General features: G+C 29.3%; 1 protein-coding gene across 1 annotated transcript in view; it reads right to left on the bottom strand.

Annotated features, from left to right (window-relative positions):
• Window positions 1–19,647, bottom strand: part of LOC132739450 (uncharacterized protein KIAA2012 homolog) — a 37,163-nt gene that overhangs the window by 8,737 nt on the left and 8,779 nt on the right. Inside the window, exons 7-14 of the mRNA XM_060727170.1 lie at window positions 17,365–17,436; window positions 14,156–14,367; window positions 11,884–11,940; window positions 10,316–10,459; window positions 8,924–8,950; window positions 4,751–4,774; window positions 3,256–3,381; window positions 2,598–2,680 (exon numbers count right to left, since the gene is read on the bottom strand). Of these exons, the coding sequence (XP_060583153.1) occupies window positions 2,598–2,680; window positions 3,256–3,381; window positions 4,751–4,774; window positions 8,924–8,950; window positions 10,316–10,459; window positions 11,884–11,940; window positions 14,156–14,367; window positions 17,365–17,436 (745 nt within the window). The remainder of the gene's footprint in view (window positions 1–2,597; window positions 2,681–3,255; window positions 3,382–4,750; window positions 4,775–8,923; window positions 8,951–10,315; window positions 10,460–11,883; window positions 11,941–14,155; window positions 14,368–17,364; window positions 17,437–19,647) is intronic.

Here is a 19,647-nt window from a genome sequence, read left to right as displayed (position 1 = left end):
CAGATTTGCCAAAGCTCTACACTTTTACCGTTCAGGGATTCATCAAAAGCAGCATTTGGTCATTACCGTTAACAGGATTCTGACCGATAACGGGAACAGATTGACCAAATTACATTTTTAGCAATTACCGTTGAGATTCATCAATTTTTGCTCTTGGCCGTTAATAGGAACAGATTCTCCAAATTATGTTTTGAGCAATTACCGGGATCAGATTCAATACTTAATTCAATGTCACTGGTTAAACTGAATTTGTAAGGTGTCAAAAGTACATGTTAATGAGTTTTCAATGTAGTAAAAATGCGTAATTAATTCAACTATATATCTGAGATTATTTGTTAATGTTAAAGGTTAACTCAAAACAACTAACGTGAACGTTATCAATACTTGGCAAAAAAAGTAGTAAACTAGTGAAAGTTGTTTGTTCCAAAATGGTGGTGACCTTTAAAACCAAAACATGTTGAATGTTACAGTTATATGTAAGAGACAATTATAATATTCATATTCGTTGGCAACCATGTTAAATTCATCATGTTGAGGGATGTACTTTAGAATTTTTAATTTTAGAGGTAAAAACTGGAATAAAACGAGAAAGTTACCTCAGTAGTCTTTGTAAAGTGGATAAAATGAATTCATCAAATTAAAAGGAAGCAAACATAAAATAACAAATTAAGCAAATAATCAAAAGAATGTGCTAAGCTGAAAAAGGTGATAAAATAAATTTAAAACATTCGTAATCTGTATGTAACATTTGGATACCTCTTCATACCAATGAGCCATAAATGGTTTTTCAGTTGAATTCATTCCAATAAATGTATAATTTTCAATATTTATGAAAAAATCGAATACCATTCGTAATTGCATTTTACATTTTGTGAAACAAATTCAGTAAAATGTTGAGTTTCATGACTATAAGCTTAAAAACATTTTTCTGAACAAGTTTTACAAAAATATATGTATGAAATTTACAAATGATGCCAGATTTGTTTTATCACATGACTATACAGTAAATGAGATTTTGCTCGATTTGTTTCCTTAAAAAACCCCAACATTTTTACAAGATTTATAACAATTATAAACCAGTATCAAAATTGTTGCTACTATAACCAAGAGTGGTAGATTTATTCCACTGGCGAATTTATGCCAATTATGTAGTCATGTGATATAAAGTGTAAGTAAGTAAGTATATTTAATTTGCCAAAATCCCTTAGTATTGAGTTCATATATATATGGTTTAAGGTGCATACAAGCATTATATATTAACATGCTCATTGTTAGAAGATGCTTGATCCTACAAAGCCTTCTACAGACAAAGATCAGATCTAAAAATAGTAACACGAGCTGTGTAATGTTGAGACGTGCTTACACAACTTTAAAATTACCTTTCTAATCTAAAGGAGCCCAAATGTAACAGAAAATGTTATAATAAAATCAATTGTTTGATAATTTGTAAATAACGTGTCATTGTCAATCATTAGCATAAAAAGCTGCGCAAAATGACTGGAAAAGAAAACAATTGCGAAATTGACATGAAAGTAATATAAACTATAAATATAAGATATATCTAACATACTTATCTTATAAATATATGGTGAAAAGTTTTACAGTGAGGTAGGAATACACATCTCTTTTGGACAAAATTTTGATTCTTAGAAACATTATCATATGCTATCTATAGTGTGCACAAAAATAATTTAAAATCACGTTGCTTACTTGTTAAATGTAATTTATCTCGCTTTAGTAGTTCTATTTTTGTGTACATATTACACAAAACGTGCGTTTATCAGTTCTTCAACAATAAAGCAATGCTAACTTCAACAAAACAAGAACTATTTGATGAAATGGAACTCGGAATGAAAACTCAATCAACATGTACATATTATTCAAAATTAACTGTCCCGGAGATAGTGTATTTCTACCAATTTCTGAATAATATAAAATGTTCATTGCAAATATTAATCTGCAATAATGTTTACTATAAATGTGTGCTGTATTAAATTGCATTTACATAAAATTACTGTATTTCTACTGTGTCTCAATCTTTGAAAGAAGCAATGTTGAACCATCTAGTATGAACTTTTTTTTATAATTGTAAAACTTCGCACAGAATAACAAAAAGTATAAACAACTTATAGAATAGCCATATAATGTATTTCATCAACCAAAATAAAAAAATACATGTAATACAACATTCCTTCCAACTTTCTTCTGGTTATAAAACCTATATGATACAATCTGTGCAATTTTTGTGGATGAATACAATTTCAAATAGTAAACAAAAATATCAGCAAAACAGAAATTGCCACTAAAATTGACAAAAAGCCTGAAAATGTGGTTAATTACAAAGAAAATGACCATAACTATGACAAAAAATGGCCATTTTTATGCTGTTTTATTTTTTAAAGAATGTTTACTTTAATTTCAATCAGGTTGAGATTCAAGGTATAGAAGTGCATATATAATAAATATATATGCATTCGAATTCCTTTGGCAAATTGTTGTAAAATATGCCTTATTTATGTACATGATGTATATAAGTTGACTATAATAATGCAAGAACTGACTAAATGTAAAGAAAAAGAAACATCATCACAACGTACCTTCTTTCTTCTTCTTTCCTTTTCCTCAGCTCTTCTTGCTCTTGTCGCAATACTTCTTGTCGTTCGTGTTCTTCTTTCTCTCTCTGTAATACAACCAATGTTTGATATACGTAATGATTGATATAAATCTGGTAAGTCATTTTATTTCAGTCATCAAAAGGTATTACATTTAGGAAACCTTCTTAACAACTGATTATACCCATGCGACCACTGCAGAGTAAGATCAGCTGGCATATATGTGCTGTCTGATCACGGTCTGCACTGTTCGCTATTCAGTTAGTATTTAATCATTTTTCCATTAAAGTAATACTATATCGTAAATGGTTTTGTCCACACTGAAAGATGGACAAGTCTATTCAACATAGTTATAGCCGGGTTAAAGGGATAACAGCATGCAGATATTAAACTTTTATTGTGAGTTATATAAAATAAAAATATATTTAATATTTATATATTAAATAACGAAATCAATAACTCTGCTGAATTATTGTGTCAATGAAACTCACAAAAACACATTGAAGTAAAATAAATCTTAATACATTTTGTATTTACAAAACGTTCCTATCCATTTTTTTTCTTATTTCAAAATATATTGCTAAAGCTTAACAAAACACGCTTAATACCTTATTTGTTTGTTTGTTAGTGTGTGTAAGCATACCTTAATTTGTTCCTCTCTTTCTCTACGTTTTCTTTCCACTTCCTGTCGTCGTTTTTCGGCAGCTGCAGCACGTTTTGCAGCACGAGCCTCTCTATTTGATATCATCCTTAATTTATCAGCTTCACTCTAAAAGATATACAATACACTAAATAACAATGTGGTAATTAATAATTTACAATAAAATATAGAACAACGTAATCTTATTCATGATAAAGTAAATGTGCGTAGCTCTTAAATGTATAATGAGCCTCGTTTGATAAAAGAATGGTATTTAATACAAAAAGAACTGTTCCATAACCTAATAAAACAATATTTTTTCTATAACTTTTCTACTTGTATTCTTTCTAAAATCTTAAATGGTGTAAACATATTGAATAAGACGGTATGTTGGTAAAACAACATTCACAAATGTTGTTTAATTTCTTATTTTGATCATAAAATTGGCATGAATCTTTATCTTGAGACAATATCATATTGGCTAAATATTACACAATGGAAATCAAAAAGAAGGAACTTCTTTACATGGTACTTATATATCAGACAGTCAAAAAACATTTCAAGTTATCAATTATATTAATGAATCGTAAATAAATCATTGTAAATTAATCATCACAAATCATAAATAAAGCATCAAAGATCCAAATCTGAAAAAGAGACAGTAAAAGGAGAAGTAGCAGTCATTTAACGACAATAACTGAACACACAACAATAATTCAAATATAAAAATTAACATGTAACTTAAAAAATACTTTTTTTCCAGTTTTGTCTTGATTTGTGTGCAAGAAGAAGTGAAGAGATTCAGATAAAATAGATTAAGTGGTCGACCATCAAGTCTCAGAGTTAAGTTTTGTTATAAATATAGTATATATCTAAATGTTAAACATTATTTAAGTGTTTCAAATAGACACATATATTTAAGTGTTTAAAATAGAAACATGTAACAAAATATACAGTAATTTATACCACAATAGCTCTGAAAATTGGAATAGGTTAAGGGGATTAACATAATTGTTAATTGAACAAAACAAAAGTTACATTAACAGAATGATATGTAGATGATCAAAACAATGTAATTGTACATAGAAATAATTTCATTAATACTCCTATTTGTTTTACTTAAAAGGAACAAGATACTAAATTTTTTTCAAGAGTTTTATTTGATCTGTCACTGATAAATAAGATGTTACAAAAGTTAACTAATAAAAAGTTAGAACAGAATCAGTTATCAATCCATCTTTTTAATTAGCATAATACTACTGTCTTATAATTGGAAAATTGAAAAAAATCTCTAAAGCTGAAAAAGAAGACTAAGAATGAAAGATAACTAATTCAGAGATATAATAAAAATATAGCAGAAGAGAGAAAATTATCTGGAGAGAGAGAGAGAGATCTAGCTTTTATGATGTCTTCGGACATTTAAACTGCAAGAATAAAGGTCTATGGTAAGCATAGTGTCATAAGTTCACTATCTACCAGTCTTTGATATATCACTTACAGACTCTCCTTCCTTGTTTGCTGCCTAAATATTGAATTATAATCATTAAATATTACTGGAACCAAAAGATGAACAGCTACAACTGCACAATTAATGTGCAATCCAAACAAAAGCGAAGGACACAATTCAGGACTGCAATATGTGTGGTTAAATAGCACCACAGCATTGGCAAAAATCGAGATAAAACATCCTGTTATCAAAACATCTAAAAAAAGAACACAGATAAAATATCAATGGTCAAGCTCATTTATGCATTTGGACAGATCAATACAACAGGGACATGTTTATGCTTTATTTATGTAGAAAAAAGAGACAATAATGAAACAACACACTTAAGACTCGTAGAAATTAGCATTCAGGTTACCGATCATGTTTTCAAAAACATCTAAAAAAGAACACAAAGAAAACGTCAATGGTCGAGCTAAGCTATGCATTTGGACAATAATTTTATTAATGCAATAACATGTAACAATGAAGACCTGTTTATGCTTTATTTATGTAGAAAAAAGGGACAATAATGAAACGACACACTGGAGACTCGTAAAATGTAGCAATTTTACAGGTACAAGATTCATTCTTTTGCGAATAACAATGCCGAACAACTGGGCCTTACATAACAATATTTGCAAAGTAAAAATAGTTGTGCGATAAGACAAAACATGTATTTATATTTTAAGATATTTTAAGCCCTTAATTGTAATTTTATTATGACAAAGTCATGTTTTAATCACTTGATGATGGGTTGATTTCTGTTTCTATTATCAGTCTTTACGTGAACATTAAGCTGCAATTAGGTTTTCATTCTTTAAACCTATTACAAATTTGTATAATTTTAAATACATGTTTTTATAATTATATTCAATTCAAGCCTTTATAACAAACGTTGCTGCAAGACTAAAATTAGTTCATTAATTTATAAACTGCTTCTGGCTACCATGCAAAAGGTATACCTCTGATTTAATTTTAAAAATGAATGAGTCGGGCTGAGACTTGCAGGAGTTTACAAAGAAAAATATTTGTTCACATTCAAAATATTTCAATTGACATAACAGCTTTAGATTTGACTTAATAAATGTATTAACTTAGGTTTCTAAACTTGTATCTTAATTCTTCATTTAATTTAAAAAGACGTATTTCAAATATAAAATATCAACTTCTATTTAGTTTGCATACAAAATAAAACAACACAAAATCCCCACTACATTTGTACAGAAGTGCGAGAACAACAAATGTACATTTGTTTCCGAACATTCGGATTACCAAATCATCAATATTGTCTTCGTCAGGCAGTTCTTCAACATCAATTGGATCAAGATCTGGCTCTGTCACTGTGTCAAACTCAAATTCTGAGTTATCGAAACTCGTAAACGAGGCAAAAGACATGTAGGACATTGAATGAGCGCTGTCAACTCTAGTCTTACGTTTTTGGAACTTTCTTTTCCGTTTCTTCTTAGATTTCCGTGACTTTAGCAATAACAAAATAGGAGATACAATAAAATATCAACTAGAAATGTTATCCAGAAAATAAAAACAATATCAGAAATTCATTATTCCCATTTCATTTTACAATAAATTGTAATAACAGATAGTTTCTATAAAAACTTACATGACAAGTTTATTTTCAAAAATTTAAAAGGCCTTTTTAAGTGAGTAAGTTAATCATATAATATTTCATATAAATCATGAATTAAAGTTATGTTATTTTTTTAGAATTATAATGATTTACAATATAGGTACAAACAACTAGAGGAAAATAATGAATATGGACTACAGAAATTTAATACTCTTTCGAATTTGTAGTTTTATGTTTGTTGTATCAAAAAGTCATTGAAGGAACAATATAAATATATTCGAAAAACAATTACAGTTATTTTATTAAACATTCAGAAATAACAATTCGATCGTCACTTTACTTTAACATAATTTATAACTTTAATTACATTTTTCCTCATAAATAATATATTTTTATATATCTTTTATTATACAGAATAACAATGTAGTTTACACTATTGGGGCAATGCGCTATTTTTAATGTAATTGCTTTAAAAAAGTTTTTTATAAAGGATCTCACTCATATTGACTTTACAAAAAACGTTTTGTGATTGGTTACAATACATATCAATGTGTAAACATATTTTAGTCTTTTTTTAAAAAAAATAGAAAAATTATGTTACAGCTGAAAGAATTTAAGCAATTGTTGTAACTCAACCGTAATTTCATTTTTTGATGAAAATATCTTAAATTTTATACACACAGATCGTAAACAGTCGAAAACAAGCATTTTGATGTAAAATACGAATACATTTTCATAGCCAAAGTGGCGACATTTAAACACTGTGCAAAATGCTGGTTGTCCAATGATATTTATCTTGTGAAATCATTGCAACAATATGTCACGATTAACAATACAGGCTTTTTACCCTTTTCCCGTCACTTATTTCCTCATTGCTGTCGGCAAAATCATTTAGACACGCAATGGTGCCTTTTGACGCAGATGTAAAATTGAACGTTAGAATCGAGCTAGTTTTTCGTAAGAAAGGTTTTTTCTTTACCTTTAAAAAAATAAAAAGAATTAATAAAGGACTTTTTTTCAATTTAATTCTATGTAATACCAAAATTTACTATTAACCTTTTACCTGCTAGCGGCTATGAATTAAAGACATATTTTGGCAAATTAAGAAGAGAGTTAAGCCAGCTTGCACATCTATGCTGTCTAAACAGACTAGTTTAACTTTTGGGGCAACTTAATATGAAAGTTATTTGCTTTGAGAATCTTTTTCATCATCATTACGCATGTCTAATTTATAAACTAATTGAGCGGAGTATATGAGTTTATAACATGTTTTAAGGACACTTATAGTCTTGCAGTGAACTAATAAATATTGCAATGTTCATTGTAAATATTGTAATACGTGTACCTTTCTTTTAAAAAGCCTGACTTTAAGACGCTATAGTCATGAAATGAAACTTTAAAGGATAATGTTCTGGAAGGGACCTTTCAGGGGATAATCACAAACAATCAACCAAATAGCTCCCAAACACAAGGATTCAAGGAAATAAAGATACTAAGTGTTCAAATATCGATACTATTGCTATAGAAAAGAGGATGGTACATTACAGAAAGGGTGAAAAGGAAATCTTAATATAAACAATCATAATTGTAGATGCATGCACAAAATACACTTTACATGTATATACACAAACAGTGGCTTCTGATATATCTATAAATATTGATATATTACAAGGGGGACATGTATAGAAACTTTATATCACAGTGAATACAGAACGGCAATGGAAGAACTAAGAGAGTGATAAAATACCAAATGTGACCCCAGTCCAAAATAAAGAAAAACGGAATCCTGACTTCAGAAACATGCCTATACAAAGTCTAGCTTTCTATAAATATACACAAAACCACACTCAATGGTTCATAAGTGAAATATTCTAACTCTTTAAGAAATGTGTATTCAGTGTTCAGACAAATTGTTATTGGCCGTTGCTGGGCTTTGTTAGTTATCCATCACATGTAAAACTTGAAGAAAACAAAAAGTAAAACAATTTGTAATGATTCAATATTATGAAACAAGTTCTACAAAACAGAGTGTTCCTGAAAATTGGAAATCGCAGACACAATGGCCTTTTCCATGTCTTACTTATATCATTTAGTAGTCAAAAAAATGTTTTGTTTCAACTTCAACTTTTTTATCAATAATATTCCGAAAATTTTATATCAAACATATGTGATGAAACATACTGGAACACTGATTTGTCATATGTTATCATATGTTTAGTTTAGAATGGAATTTCATAAACAGTAAGACAGTTTATTGATTTATTATAATTAATTCAGAGGCTTTGTTTAATAATCACTTGAGGTCTACGTAATAAGGGACAGTCTAAAATAATCAAGATCTCATCCCTGATTATTAGAACTTGCTTTACAATAAATCGTCAGAAGAACGACCAAATTTAGCATTTCACATCGCTAAAAAAACTAACCACCACCATCACAACTGGACCATGCACGAACAAGGGCACATAACTTTGTATAACACAAACAATATATGGTTCCCGATTATCTATAGCTTACACAAACCATTTCAAGATAAACATATATATAGAGCTGGGTTGCTATGGTAACTCAACATGCATGTTACCATGGCAATATCTTACCATATCTTCGAGATCTTCTGCTGTTATCTATATTTAACACATGTTAGGAATAGATAAATTCAAATTTCTACAGTCATTCATGTAAATAAAAGATAATTAGAATTTTCATTAACAAAAATCCAAACTATTAACTTTAATTACTTCATGCATAGAATCATGCAAAATTAGTTATATTCTATTATGTCCTCTAGAGTGCAAATTATGAGCAATATTTTATCAAAGACTGTTCCACAAACTTCGTTACACCTGATGATGTTCCAATGATACCCTTACGCAAGACTCCATTCATTTTAATACTCGTAAACTCAAAAATTATTCATGCGATATTATGTGCGTTCCATCGGGAACTGTTATTTTATGTGTGTTCCATCGGGAACTGTTATGCAGCATCTAGATGCAGAAGTATCAATTATTGGTCACGAGCTATTATTACGCAGACATAAATTACCCGTTTACTACTTGTTGTGCTATGACTGCTTCGTGTACTTAAAAGAGGCTGTTTTGAAAAATAGAATATAGAGCAAATGCAATACCATACATCTTAAATTTTCATATCAAATTATCTTATGTTATTATTGAGACGAGTTTGTTAAATAAAGTTTCAGCATATAAGGAATAAATTTCGATCCTAACAATCCTAAAGGTTCTCATACTTGTCCAGACTTATAATGTAGTCATTTTATAAATTGTATAACAGTTTTTATCACATGAAAATTCACGTTAGATTCTATATAGTATGAAAATAATTTTTCTAAGAATAGTACACATAAAAGATTTTATAACTCGGAAATTCAATTTTATGATTCATACATGGAAAATAAAGTGATATCCTAAAGCAGTTCAATACATACACATGTTTTTTAAACTGACTGCCTACGTATTTGATAACAATAAATTGTCAGTCAATATGTGTACAGTATTATACATTGTATAACTTTTCAAAAGAACAGGTTTTATCAAAATGATCTTACTCTTGTTTTACAATTGTTAAATATATTGTATGAACACCTCAAGTGAACCACGTCAACAAAACTGTCATGTCCAAATGACATTTATCATACCCACTTTACTACAACTAACATCATAAAAACAGATTAACGTTTCATTTTGTACAATTCTTTCATTTTAATTTTCATTTCAAAATCTTAACATAACATTACATCTAAACTATTTACTTACTTAAAAAATTTATTCTCGAAACCTGACCAAGTAAAAAATCTTAATTTAAACAAAATAGAACTTTTAACTGTCCACAATAACAAAATTTGATAAGATAAAACAGCAGAAAATAATATATATATATATATAAATAAATCGCTCAATAAATACATTTGGACATGGCATATTTGTGAAGGGGCGGAGACAAAAATAAACAATCAACCAATCACACACCTGCTCTTCATCAGGCTCCTCCTCCTCAGCTGACGTTGTCATATTCAAATGAACGTCCGGTTGCTCCACTTCCGGTGACATCGTCTCGTCACGAACAATAATATACTCCTCGTCGTCATCAGACTCTTGTTTTGCAGATTCCGTCTGAAAACAAACTTATATGCTTGAAAATAGCATTAAAAGCTAACAGTAAACCAGTTTGCCGAACACAAATTTATGGAAAAATACTTGAATGGTCTAAATCACTTGCAAAGGTTAAAGTTTATGCGTTCTAACAATCATAAGCCCATTCAAATTGAGCATACGATGCATTTTTTTTTAATTTTTAAAAACGCCATAAGTAAACAAAAAACATTTATTTTTCAAAACAACTTAATGACAAGTATTTCGGACTGAATTCCCACATGTAATTAAAATATTTGTGTTCGCTTGGTTATTTACTTCAAAATTGTTAATAATGTATACTTTTTGAAAAAAAGTTGACTTTTTCTAGCTACAATTTCATATCTTAAATAAAAGAACTGTGCCAATTGTGATAATAATATAGATTCTCCATTACTGTACATTTTAGAAAGGATAATCATATAGGTTTGTGGTAATAATTTATTTGATGTTAAAGTGGAGGGAAAATGGTGATGTGCCCATGATGTTAGTAAGAAAGGAAAGGTAAACCTCCACCTTTATTTCGATTATTGTAAATAACTTTTCAATTTAAGGTTTAATAAAAGACATCATCGGATATACATGCATTCACATTAATAAGTTTCGCTAAATGATATCTTGCATTTATTATGAAATGATGAGGTATTTTATAAGAAATGTAATATGAATATTTTGATAAAGGCCATCCAGTTAAAAGATGTTTTATTAAGACATTTCTGAAAAGATGTTATAAATGGGATAACGTCATAATAAGTGCATGTACAATCATGTATTGTGAAAAATTAAATAAATGGCTTTGACTGAAATGTTAATTAAGGGATGTTTAAAAGGATATTTTACATAAACATTTAATAACAAGTAATGGCATAAATAATACATTTAATCCCTAAAGGTTTGCTTTCATTACCTTCAAACAATGTCATGTAATACTCCTACCAATTTTTACAATTTTTAAAAATGAACTCTATTGTAACCAATCCACAATACCCATGATGCCTGCATTTTGGTGAGTTAACTTACTTTTGATAATGTATGTACTAATTTCTATTGATAGGATACATTGCATTCAAAACAAAAATGTTGCTAAACGTGATTATAGTAGAAACATGTTTTACACTTTGTCTGTCTATCAGATTCAAAAGGAGCATTGGAAAGAGCAATCGATCTGTAAGTCAAAGGATATAAAATGCTCAGCCATTTTTGTTCAAGTTAAATACTTAATAAAATAAGTGTTGTTCTATTTCATGAAGATAAAATATAAAATCCCAAGGCCCAATAAAACTATCAGTGTCAGTAGTAATTTTGTTAATTAGGAAATATTTAAACAATGTTGGTTTAGGGTAAAGTAACATTGTATCTAAATGAGAACTAGGTAAACAAATTTTGGTGAACTACAAGATTTAAACCTCGTAATAGTCTGATCCTGAAATAGTTGACGATTTTGATGATTTTGGCGATTCCACCTGAAACACAAGTAAGTTATAAGATGAAGATGTAATGCATGATGGTTGTGAACTTGATACTACTGTTGATGGTGACAGAATCACCTAATGGTGACGGATACATCCGCTGTGTGTCATTTATGTTCCAAACTAAAACACAAATCTAGTCAGTGTTACTTTGTGGACAAAATAAAACATGTGATCTATTTTCTCATTACAGCAAACTTGATTGATCAAACAAGTCCAAAGAAGAGAGTGCCATTTAATCGAGTACAACAACATTGTGACATTCAAAACAAGGAACATCGCAATGCGATGCAACCAGGTTTTCAGCAAAATATTTCACAGAAGCTTTGTCATGAAGGGGCATTTGTTTTTAATTGACCTTTTAGGAGGAATTATGGCTTTTTAATATTCCTCAAACAAAAATGATTGAGAAATTTTATGTTGTCTATTCGCCTTTTTTTCCCAAATATTTTAGAAAGGTAAACAGTACTTTATTTTTGCTTAATTTTTGCATTTTTGCGTCTCTTGTCATTTTCTTTTGTCAACAATATTGGCGTGTGGTGTTTTGTGCGATATCAAGAAAAGTATGTTCACAATTTTAAAAAAATACTTGAATGATGTCTTGGAAGAAACATGGGAATTTAGTGAGCGCCAGGGCACTTGATGACAAAGCTTCTGTGAAAGTTTGGTCAAAATCCATTGAGAAATGTAGGAGAAGTTGCGCACTGTAGAAATTGTTCACTATATATTCTGTATAAGGAAAAAATATACAAAGGGCCATAATTCGGTCAAATATTATCCAATCACAAAACCCCGACAATATGTGCCAGGCACTTGATAACAAAGCTTCTAAGAAAGTTTGGTCAAAATCCGTTGAGAAATGTAGGAGGAGTTGAGCACAGAAGAAATTGTTCTCTATATATTCTGTATAAGGAAAAAATATACAAAGGGCCATAATTTGGTCAAATATTATCCAATCAAAAAACCCCGACAATATGTGCCAGGCACTTGATAACAAAGCTTCTAAGAAAGTTTGGTCAAAATCCGTTGAGAAATGTAGGAGGAGTTGCGCACAGAAGAAATTGTTCACTATATATTCTATATAAGGAAAAAAAACAAAGGGCCATAATTAGGTCAAATATATACCAATTGCAAAACCCTGGCAATATGTGACAGGGCACTTGATGACAAAGCTTCTGAGAAAGTTTGGTCAAAATCCGTTGAGAAATGTAGGAGGAGTTGCGCACAGAAGAAATTGTTCACTATATATTTTATATAAGGAAAAAAAACAAAGGGCCATAATTAGGTCAAATATTATCTAATCGCAAAACCCCGACAATATGCGCCAGGGCACTTGATGACAAAGCTTCTGTGAAAGTTTGGTCAAAATCCGTTGAGAAATGTAGGAGGAGTTGTGCACAGAAGAAATTGTTTACGCCCGCCCGCCCGCCCGTCCGCCCGCCGACATACCTCAATCTAATAACCAGTTTTTTCCTTCGGAAAACCTGGTTAACAAAACAAACTCTTCAATCAAGTACTCTTCAATCATGTGACCTAGTGAATATCATGATGCACTGTTCTTACAGCAGTATGGTCCGTTGTATTTAAAGATGTGCTCTGATTAACGCTGCTATCCATATCAGGCTATCAACATGTAAAGTAAGCAAATTTCTACCAATATTTTACATAAACAAAATGCTATTAATCAAATGAAGCAAAAACTTTTTTGTAAATTCAAAAAAATAAAAAAATAAAGGTATATGTGTCAAAATTAAATTAAAAAAGTCTTTACATTTAAAAATTTAATCAAGATGAATTCCATACTTTTAATAGTAACATTAAGATAATGAAAGCTATAACTGACAAAATAAACAGTACAAATGTCTAAACCTATACAACAAAACTATAAAAAAAAACAGCATTAACTTCCCTAACAAAAAACATTTGAATTCAACTGTTATTCTATAAGCTTCAGCTTTACCTGAACATTATTCTGTACTATATTACTTTTGTTAAAGATACAAACAAATATACTTCCAATCAATTACAAATACATGTACCTATAAAAAAGATTTATATCAAAAGGATATTATTAATTTCATGATTGTCTTTGAAGTTTAGAAGACAATGTTTTAAACTAAATCAACAAGTAACTGCACATTATTAAATTCCTACAAACCCCCTTCTGGTACATATACAACACATAGGACTTGACTTGAATTTTACATACCCTTTCTGACACTGGTGTTTGTGATTTGGGTGTTTTCTCTTTCACTGGTTCCGGCGTCTTTTCTTTGATCGGTGATTCGGCTTCCACAGCGGTTTCCGGCTCAGGAGCTGGTTCCTCTTTCTTTTTAGCTTTACCTTTACCCTTCTTTGCACCTTTCTCAGGTTTCTTCTTAGCCACAGGAGCCTTTGTGGCTTTCTTCTCCTTTGGCTTACCTTTATTTAAGAAACAGAGCAAACTAAAATTGAGAAAACTAACAATACAATAACATATTCTTTTTTAAGTCATGATTAGTCAAAGTTTTATTGAAATTTATGCCTATTTCTGCAAACGTGTAAATTAGATACAAATTTGACCGACAAAAAGTGCTATTATTTGAGAAAGAATTTGTGGAATTATAATTCAAAATAACTTTTCCTATCTAAATCTTAGACATATTATTGAATAGCATACTGCAACATGCTTATAAGAATTCCTAACTTAATAGAAATATAATTTGCTGTAGATGTATTTAAAGTTTTAAATCACTACACATTGATTTCAAAATGTTATATTTAAATCAGAGAGCTTTTATTATTCCATGCAAAGAGTGTTTATTCTTCAATGATAAGCTGGTTGTTAAACATATTTTTAAATTTGTAAATTTAAACATTTAATATTTACTTTTCAACACCAAAACAGAAAAACATAATATTTATGATATATAATTTGATTTTAACATCATATTTACTTTCAAACATTTATGATTTCATTTCAATCAGTTAACAATAATTTGATTTCATTCAGTAATGGAAAGGTTAACAAAATACCATGAAAATGTCATGAAAATAAGAGAAATCTGTTTGACTGAAACAAACAATATGAACGTTTCAAGATGTATAAATACATATAATGTCATTTCGTGGTTTCCTCCTTTATGCTAAAACTTATTAGTATTTTTATGGCTTATATCTAAAATAGTAAAAACCTGAAAACATAACAATAAAGCAAAGGTAAAATATGCAAGAAGCATGAAAAATATAATTAACAGCATCATGCCATAAACCAGCATTTCAAGTTAATTTTTCTTTGTTAATATATGTATTTGCGTTGTTAAAGTTATATGCAACAAATGAAAGAAATATGTTCATAACAAAAATGTTGTTCTTAACCCTCCTTACACGCGCAAATATTCTAAATTGACTTGTTTAGATGGCACAAATCTGCCAGCATATTGTGGTCTGCACTGGCCGAAAAATCACATACTACCAGCAGGCTAACGATTGATATGTACAAACACAAATATCGCAAAATAATGAACTGACTGCACATCATTTCATGGTTAATACTCATGAGGTAAAAGGTTTACTGAAAAGTAAATTTTCTAATGCTAAAGTTTCATATACCTTCCTTTAATACTTTTTCTAAATCTATTTTATTACTTAAAATGTCACTTTTTTCACTTTCTAAGAAAAGAATGCTCCGCTTGACAAAACTAAAAAGTAAATGCTGAAGGCTCGGTTCTTAAATATCCTAGATCTTGATCAATTAAAAACTGAAAATCGTGCTACAACTTAGGGTAATGGAAAACTGTGCAAGGTGAATAATGCAAAGATTTAAACTGAAACTGACCAGATATTTTCTGAGAGAAACTTCAAACAAAAATAATTCAACAAGCTATTTTTTCAAAATCTCATGCAAGAAATTATCATATAGCTAATTATAATAAACAAAGTGCTTGGAAAAAAAACAGGTCTAAAACTGAATTGTCAATGCATATCATGCATGAAAAGTATTAAGTCATTTTAATATAAACTCCAATAAAGCATTGCATGCCTATATACCTGAATCTAATACATCTAATATATCTAAAAGAAAAGTATTTCATTTGAATGAAAGCAAGACTAAATATAATATATACAGGTATAAGAATACATATATATAGAAGAGACATATAACTAAATACATACTAAAAGTTGAAGGTACATCATGCCTCAGAAATCCATATTTTTTAATCTTTAGAAATGTCAAATATGTTAAATAATGTTTTGATAATGGATTAGGAGCAAAAAAAGATGTTACAATATTATATAATTACAACTATAGAATTTAGCGCTGAACATGTAGTATATAGTAATGTGTCGTAAAAGTAGCAAAATGTAAACAAAGTAGTATTCTAACTTCCATACAAAATACTAATTCGCTACAATTATACCAATTGCCAACATAACAATTTAATCAGCAAAAGATATATCATGTATTCGGCAAATGAGTATTTTTAGAAACTGTAACAAGACAACAAAAATTAAAAAAAAGTTTTTTAGAAATTAAAATGATAGCATTTCTGTGGCATAATGGACCTTTAAAAACAATCTTTTTTTAGAAGGCATGCCAATGCAATGTTTGTGAAACTAAACAAACTATCATTCAATAGGATATATAATATATAGGACACAGCGATCATATCAGCTCAACTTTTTCTTTGAAACAAACAAGCTAAAAAAGAATATTTACTAGAAAAGCATTAAACATTAAGCAAAATAGGGGAGTTAAGCTTATATACGTGCAAAAATAAGTATATATACTTATTTTGTAATTTGGTTATATATTAATATTTTCCGTTTATGGTTATTATACATAATAAAGAAAGCAACTACTAGAAAAGCATTCTTATTGATAAGGCAAGAAACTTTTAAATATGTGAATATATGTATATAAATAGATATAGTTCCTTATGAAGGAGATAAAGCAAGAATGTATATATGTATATAAATAGATATAGTTTCTTATGAAGGAGTTAAAGCAAGAAGGTATATATGTATATAAATAGATATAGTTCCTTATGAAGGAGATAAAGCAAGAAGGTATATATGTATATAAATAGATATAGTTCCTTATGAAGGAGTTAAAGCAAGAAGGTATATATGTATATAAATAGATATAGTTCCTTATGAAGGAGATAAAGCAAGAATGTATATATGTATATAAATAGATATAGTTCCTTATGAAGGAGTTAAAGCAAGAAGGTATATATGTATATAAATAGATATAGTTCCTTATGAAGGAGATAAAGCAAGAATGTATATATGTATATAAATAGATATAGTTCCTTATGAAGGAGATAAAGCAAGAAGGTATATATGTATATAAATAGAGGTAGTTTCCTATAAAGGAGTTATATAGCAGTGTAATCTCTAATTTCTTGGTTGCATGCTTTAGTATCGTTGCCTTACGTGGTGATACTGGAACATTTGGTGGCATGCCATAAATCTTTGAGTTCTCTTTCGTATGATCCACGCCTGATGCTATAATAAAGTAGAATACAAATAGCAACCTTTGAGTAATAATAAAACATAATCCGTTTTCTTTCTTTTTTTTATAAACCCGCAAAGATTATATTAACCTCAACAAAAAAAAACACCTGAAAAAGAATGCTGAAATATACATAATTTCAACGATTTCAAACAAAGGTAAATCTTATCGCTGAAAATAAAGTATGACACAATTCAATAATTATAATTATCTAAACATGTTCAAACACAAATATCATGAAAGAAAATGACAAAAATTTTAATTAAGCAATAAAACTCAAAGAGTTCAAATTCTGAAAAATAGTACATGATCATGAAATGTAGCAGAGAGGAAAAAACAATTATAGTACGAAACAACAAAATCATATACATTTTAACTTTTCAAATGTAAAACTGTGACTGTGGCAAAAACTATTATCAAAGATTTTAACAAGTTGAAGAAATATCGCATCACAAAAATAGTGAACAAATATTGTACATAGAACATCTTAAAAATAGTAAACAATAGTATATATTTGACCTTAGTTAGTAAGGTGTTCACAATGACCATTTCTAATTCAACCACTCAATTTTTTTTCCTCCCATATTTAAGACAGTGTTTCCAATTAACTTAAAGTCAAACCAAAGTGTTCAGAAAAAAACTAGCAAAACATGCACATTCTTATTTGCAATTGAAACAAAAAAGAAAGAAAGTATTTACATCTTGTGCTAATTAAAATTTGCATTCTATATTCCATGCTTCTAACAGAATTAATATGAAAACTGTTAACCTTATATTGATATAAGGTGTATATGTGACTTCTTAATCAATGTAAAATAATTTAATTCTATTTGAAAATCCTAAATTCCCAAATTCCCCATACAATACAGGTTTGCAGAGAAAACCATTATGAAAACAAACAGTTTTCATATATGTGATCAAAAAACACTCTAGATGTGTAATAAAATCCATTCCAAACCATGTGACTTTTCCTCATGCCAATGTGATCAAATTATTACACCAAATGTGACTGCCTCTCATGCAAATGTGATCAAAACAATTGGTTCATAGAATGTGAGTTTTCCCTCTTTGGTAACGTGCTTAAATCAATTTCACCGGATGTGAAACTCATTAACAAACGGTGATACAAAAACATTCCAAGAGAATGTGAGACCTCAAGAGATCACAAATGGTTTCAATTACTCTAAATCAAAACCATTCTATTTTCAGGAGTTTGTGGTCAGGACAACAACACTCAAAACATCACTCGAGAAAAGTGTTCAGAAACCATGTCACCAGGGTGTAATCACTAAACACTCTAGAATGTGATCTTGTGATCACAAACCAGTCCGTACCAGAAATGTCTTTACTGGGAGGCTCAGGTTCTTTATCTTCCAGGTTGGATTTTTCAGGTTTGGCTTTTTCTGGTTTGGCTTTAGGTTTTGCCTTGTTCCCTGGGGTCTTAGGCTTTTTAGGTGCTGTATTTTAATTTACAGAAACAAATGTATCATAGAGGAATAAAAAAAGCAAAATATCTGTATTACTATCTCTTAAACATACAAAAACTTATGCATTTCTAATAATAAACACCCCTATTTGCAGCTAAATACTGCTTTAATGAATCTAGACAATAACAAACAGTCACAGAATAAGCTAGTTTACAAATTATAAATTTCCTTCTTGCAATATGAATCTAAAATCACAGCTTAAATCATACAAAAAGAAAAATTTCTAACTAAAATCATTTTCTTACAACATCAGTCAAGGAAATAAAATGATGTAGGGCATGTAAAAATATTCTTGTCATTTATTTATTCCTTTTCATAATATCAAAGCACATGCATGTTCAAAAACAGCATCCAAGAAGTGACTTAGATAAACTCAAGGAACAATCAAAACATGAAACACTGTGAATGCTGGAATAGTGATATTTTCTCTAGAGAAGTGAGACAATGGCAGGAAACGATTGGTGCAGTTCAAAAGTTGATTGTCATTTGTATAAGAAAAAAGGGTCAAAAACTTAAACCTTAAATCAACCTTCCAAATGGACGTTATTAGTTTAATTGTAGGATTTTTTGGTGTTTTCATATCACCTATGGGATTTTTCTTTCTTAGATTTTTTTTTAATTAACCGAGGTAAACTAAGTTTTGATATATTATAATTCTTATCAGGGCCATCATGAAATCATAAACAAGATTGCATTTGAGAAAAATGCTATGCCACC

This window comes from Ruditapes philippinarum, unplaced genomic scaffold (assembly GCF_026571515.1).
Source record: "Ruditapes philippinarum isolate M1 unplaced genomic scaffold, ASM2657151v2 ctg320_1_1_1_1, whole genome shotgun sequence".
NCBI classification, from domain to species: Eukaryota; Metazoa; Mollusca; class Bivalvia; order Venerida; family Veneridae; genus Ruditapes; species Ruditapes philippinarum.
Note: the sequence above shows the minus strand (reverse complement) of the source record. Positions and strands in the feature narration are given on the sequence as shown.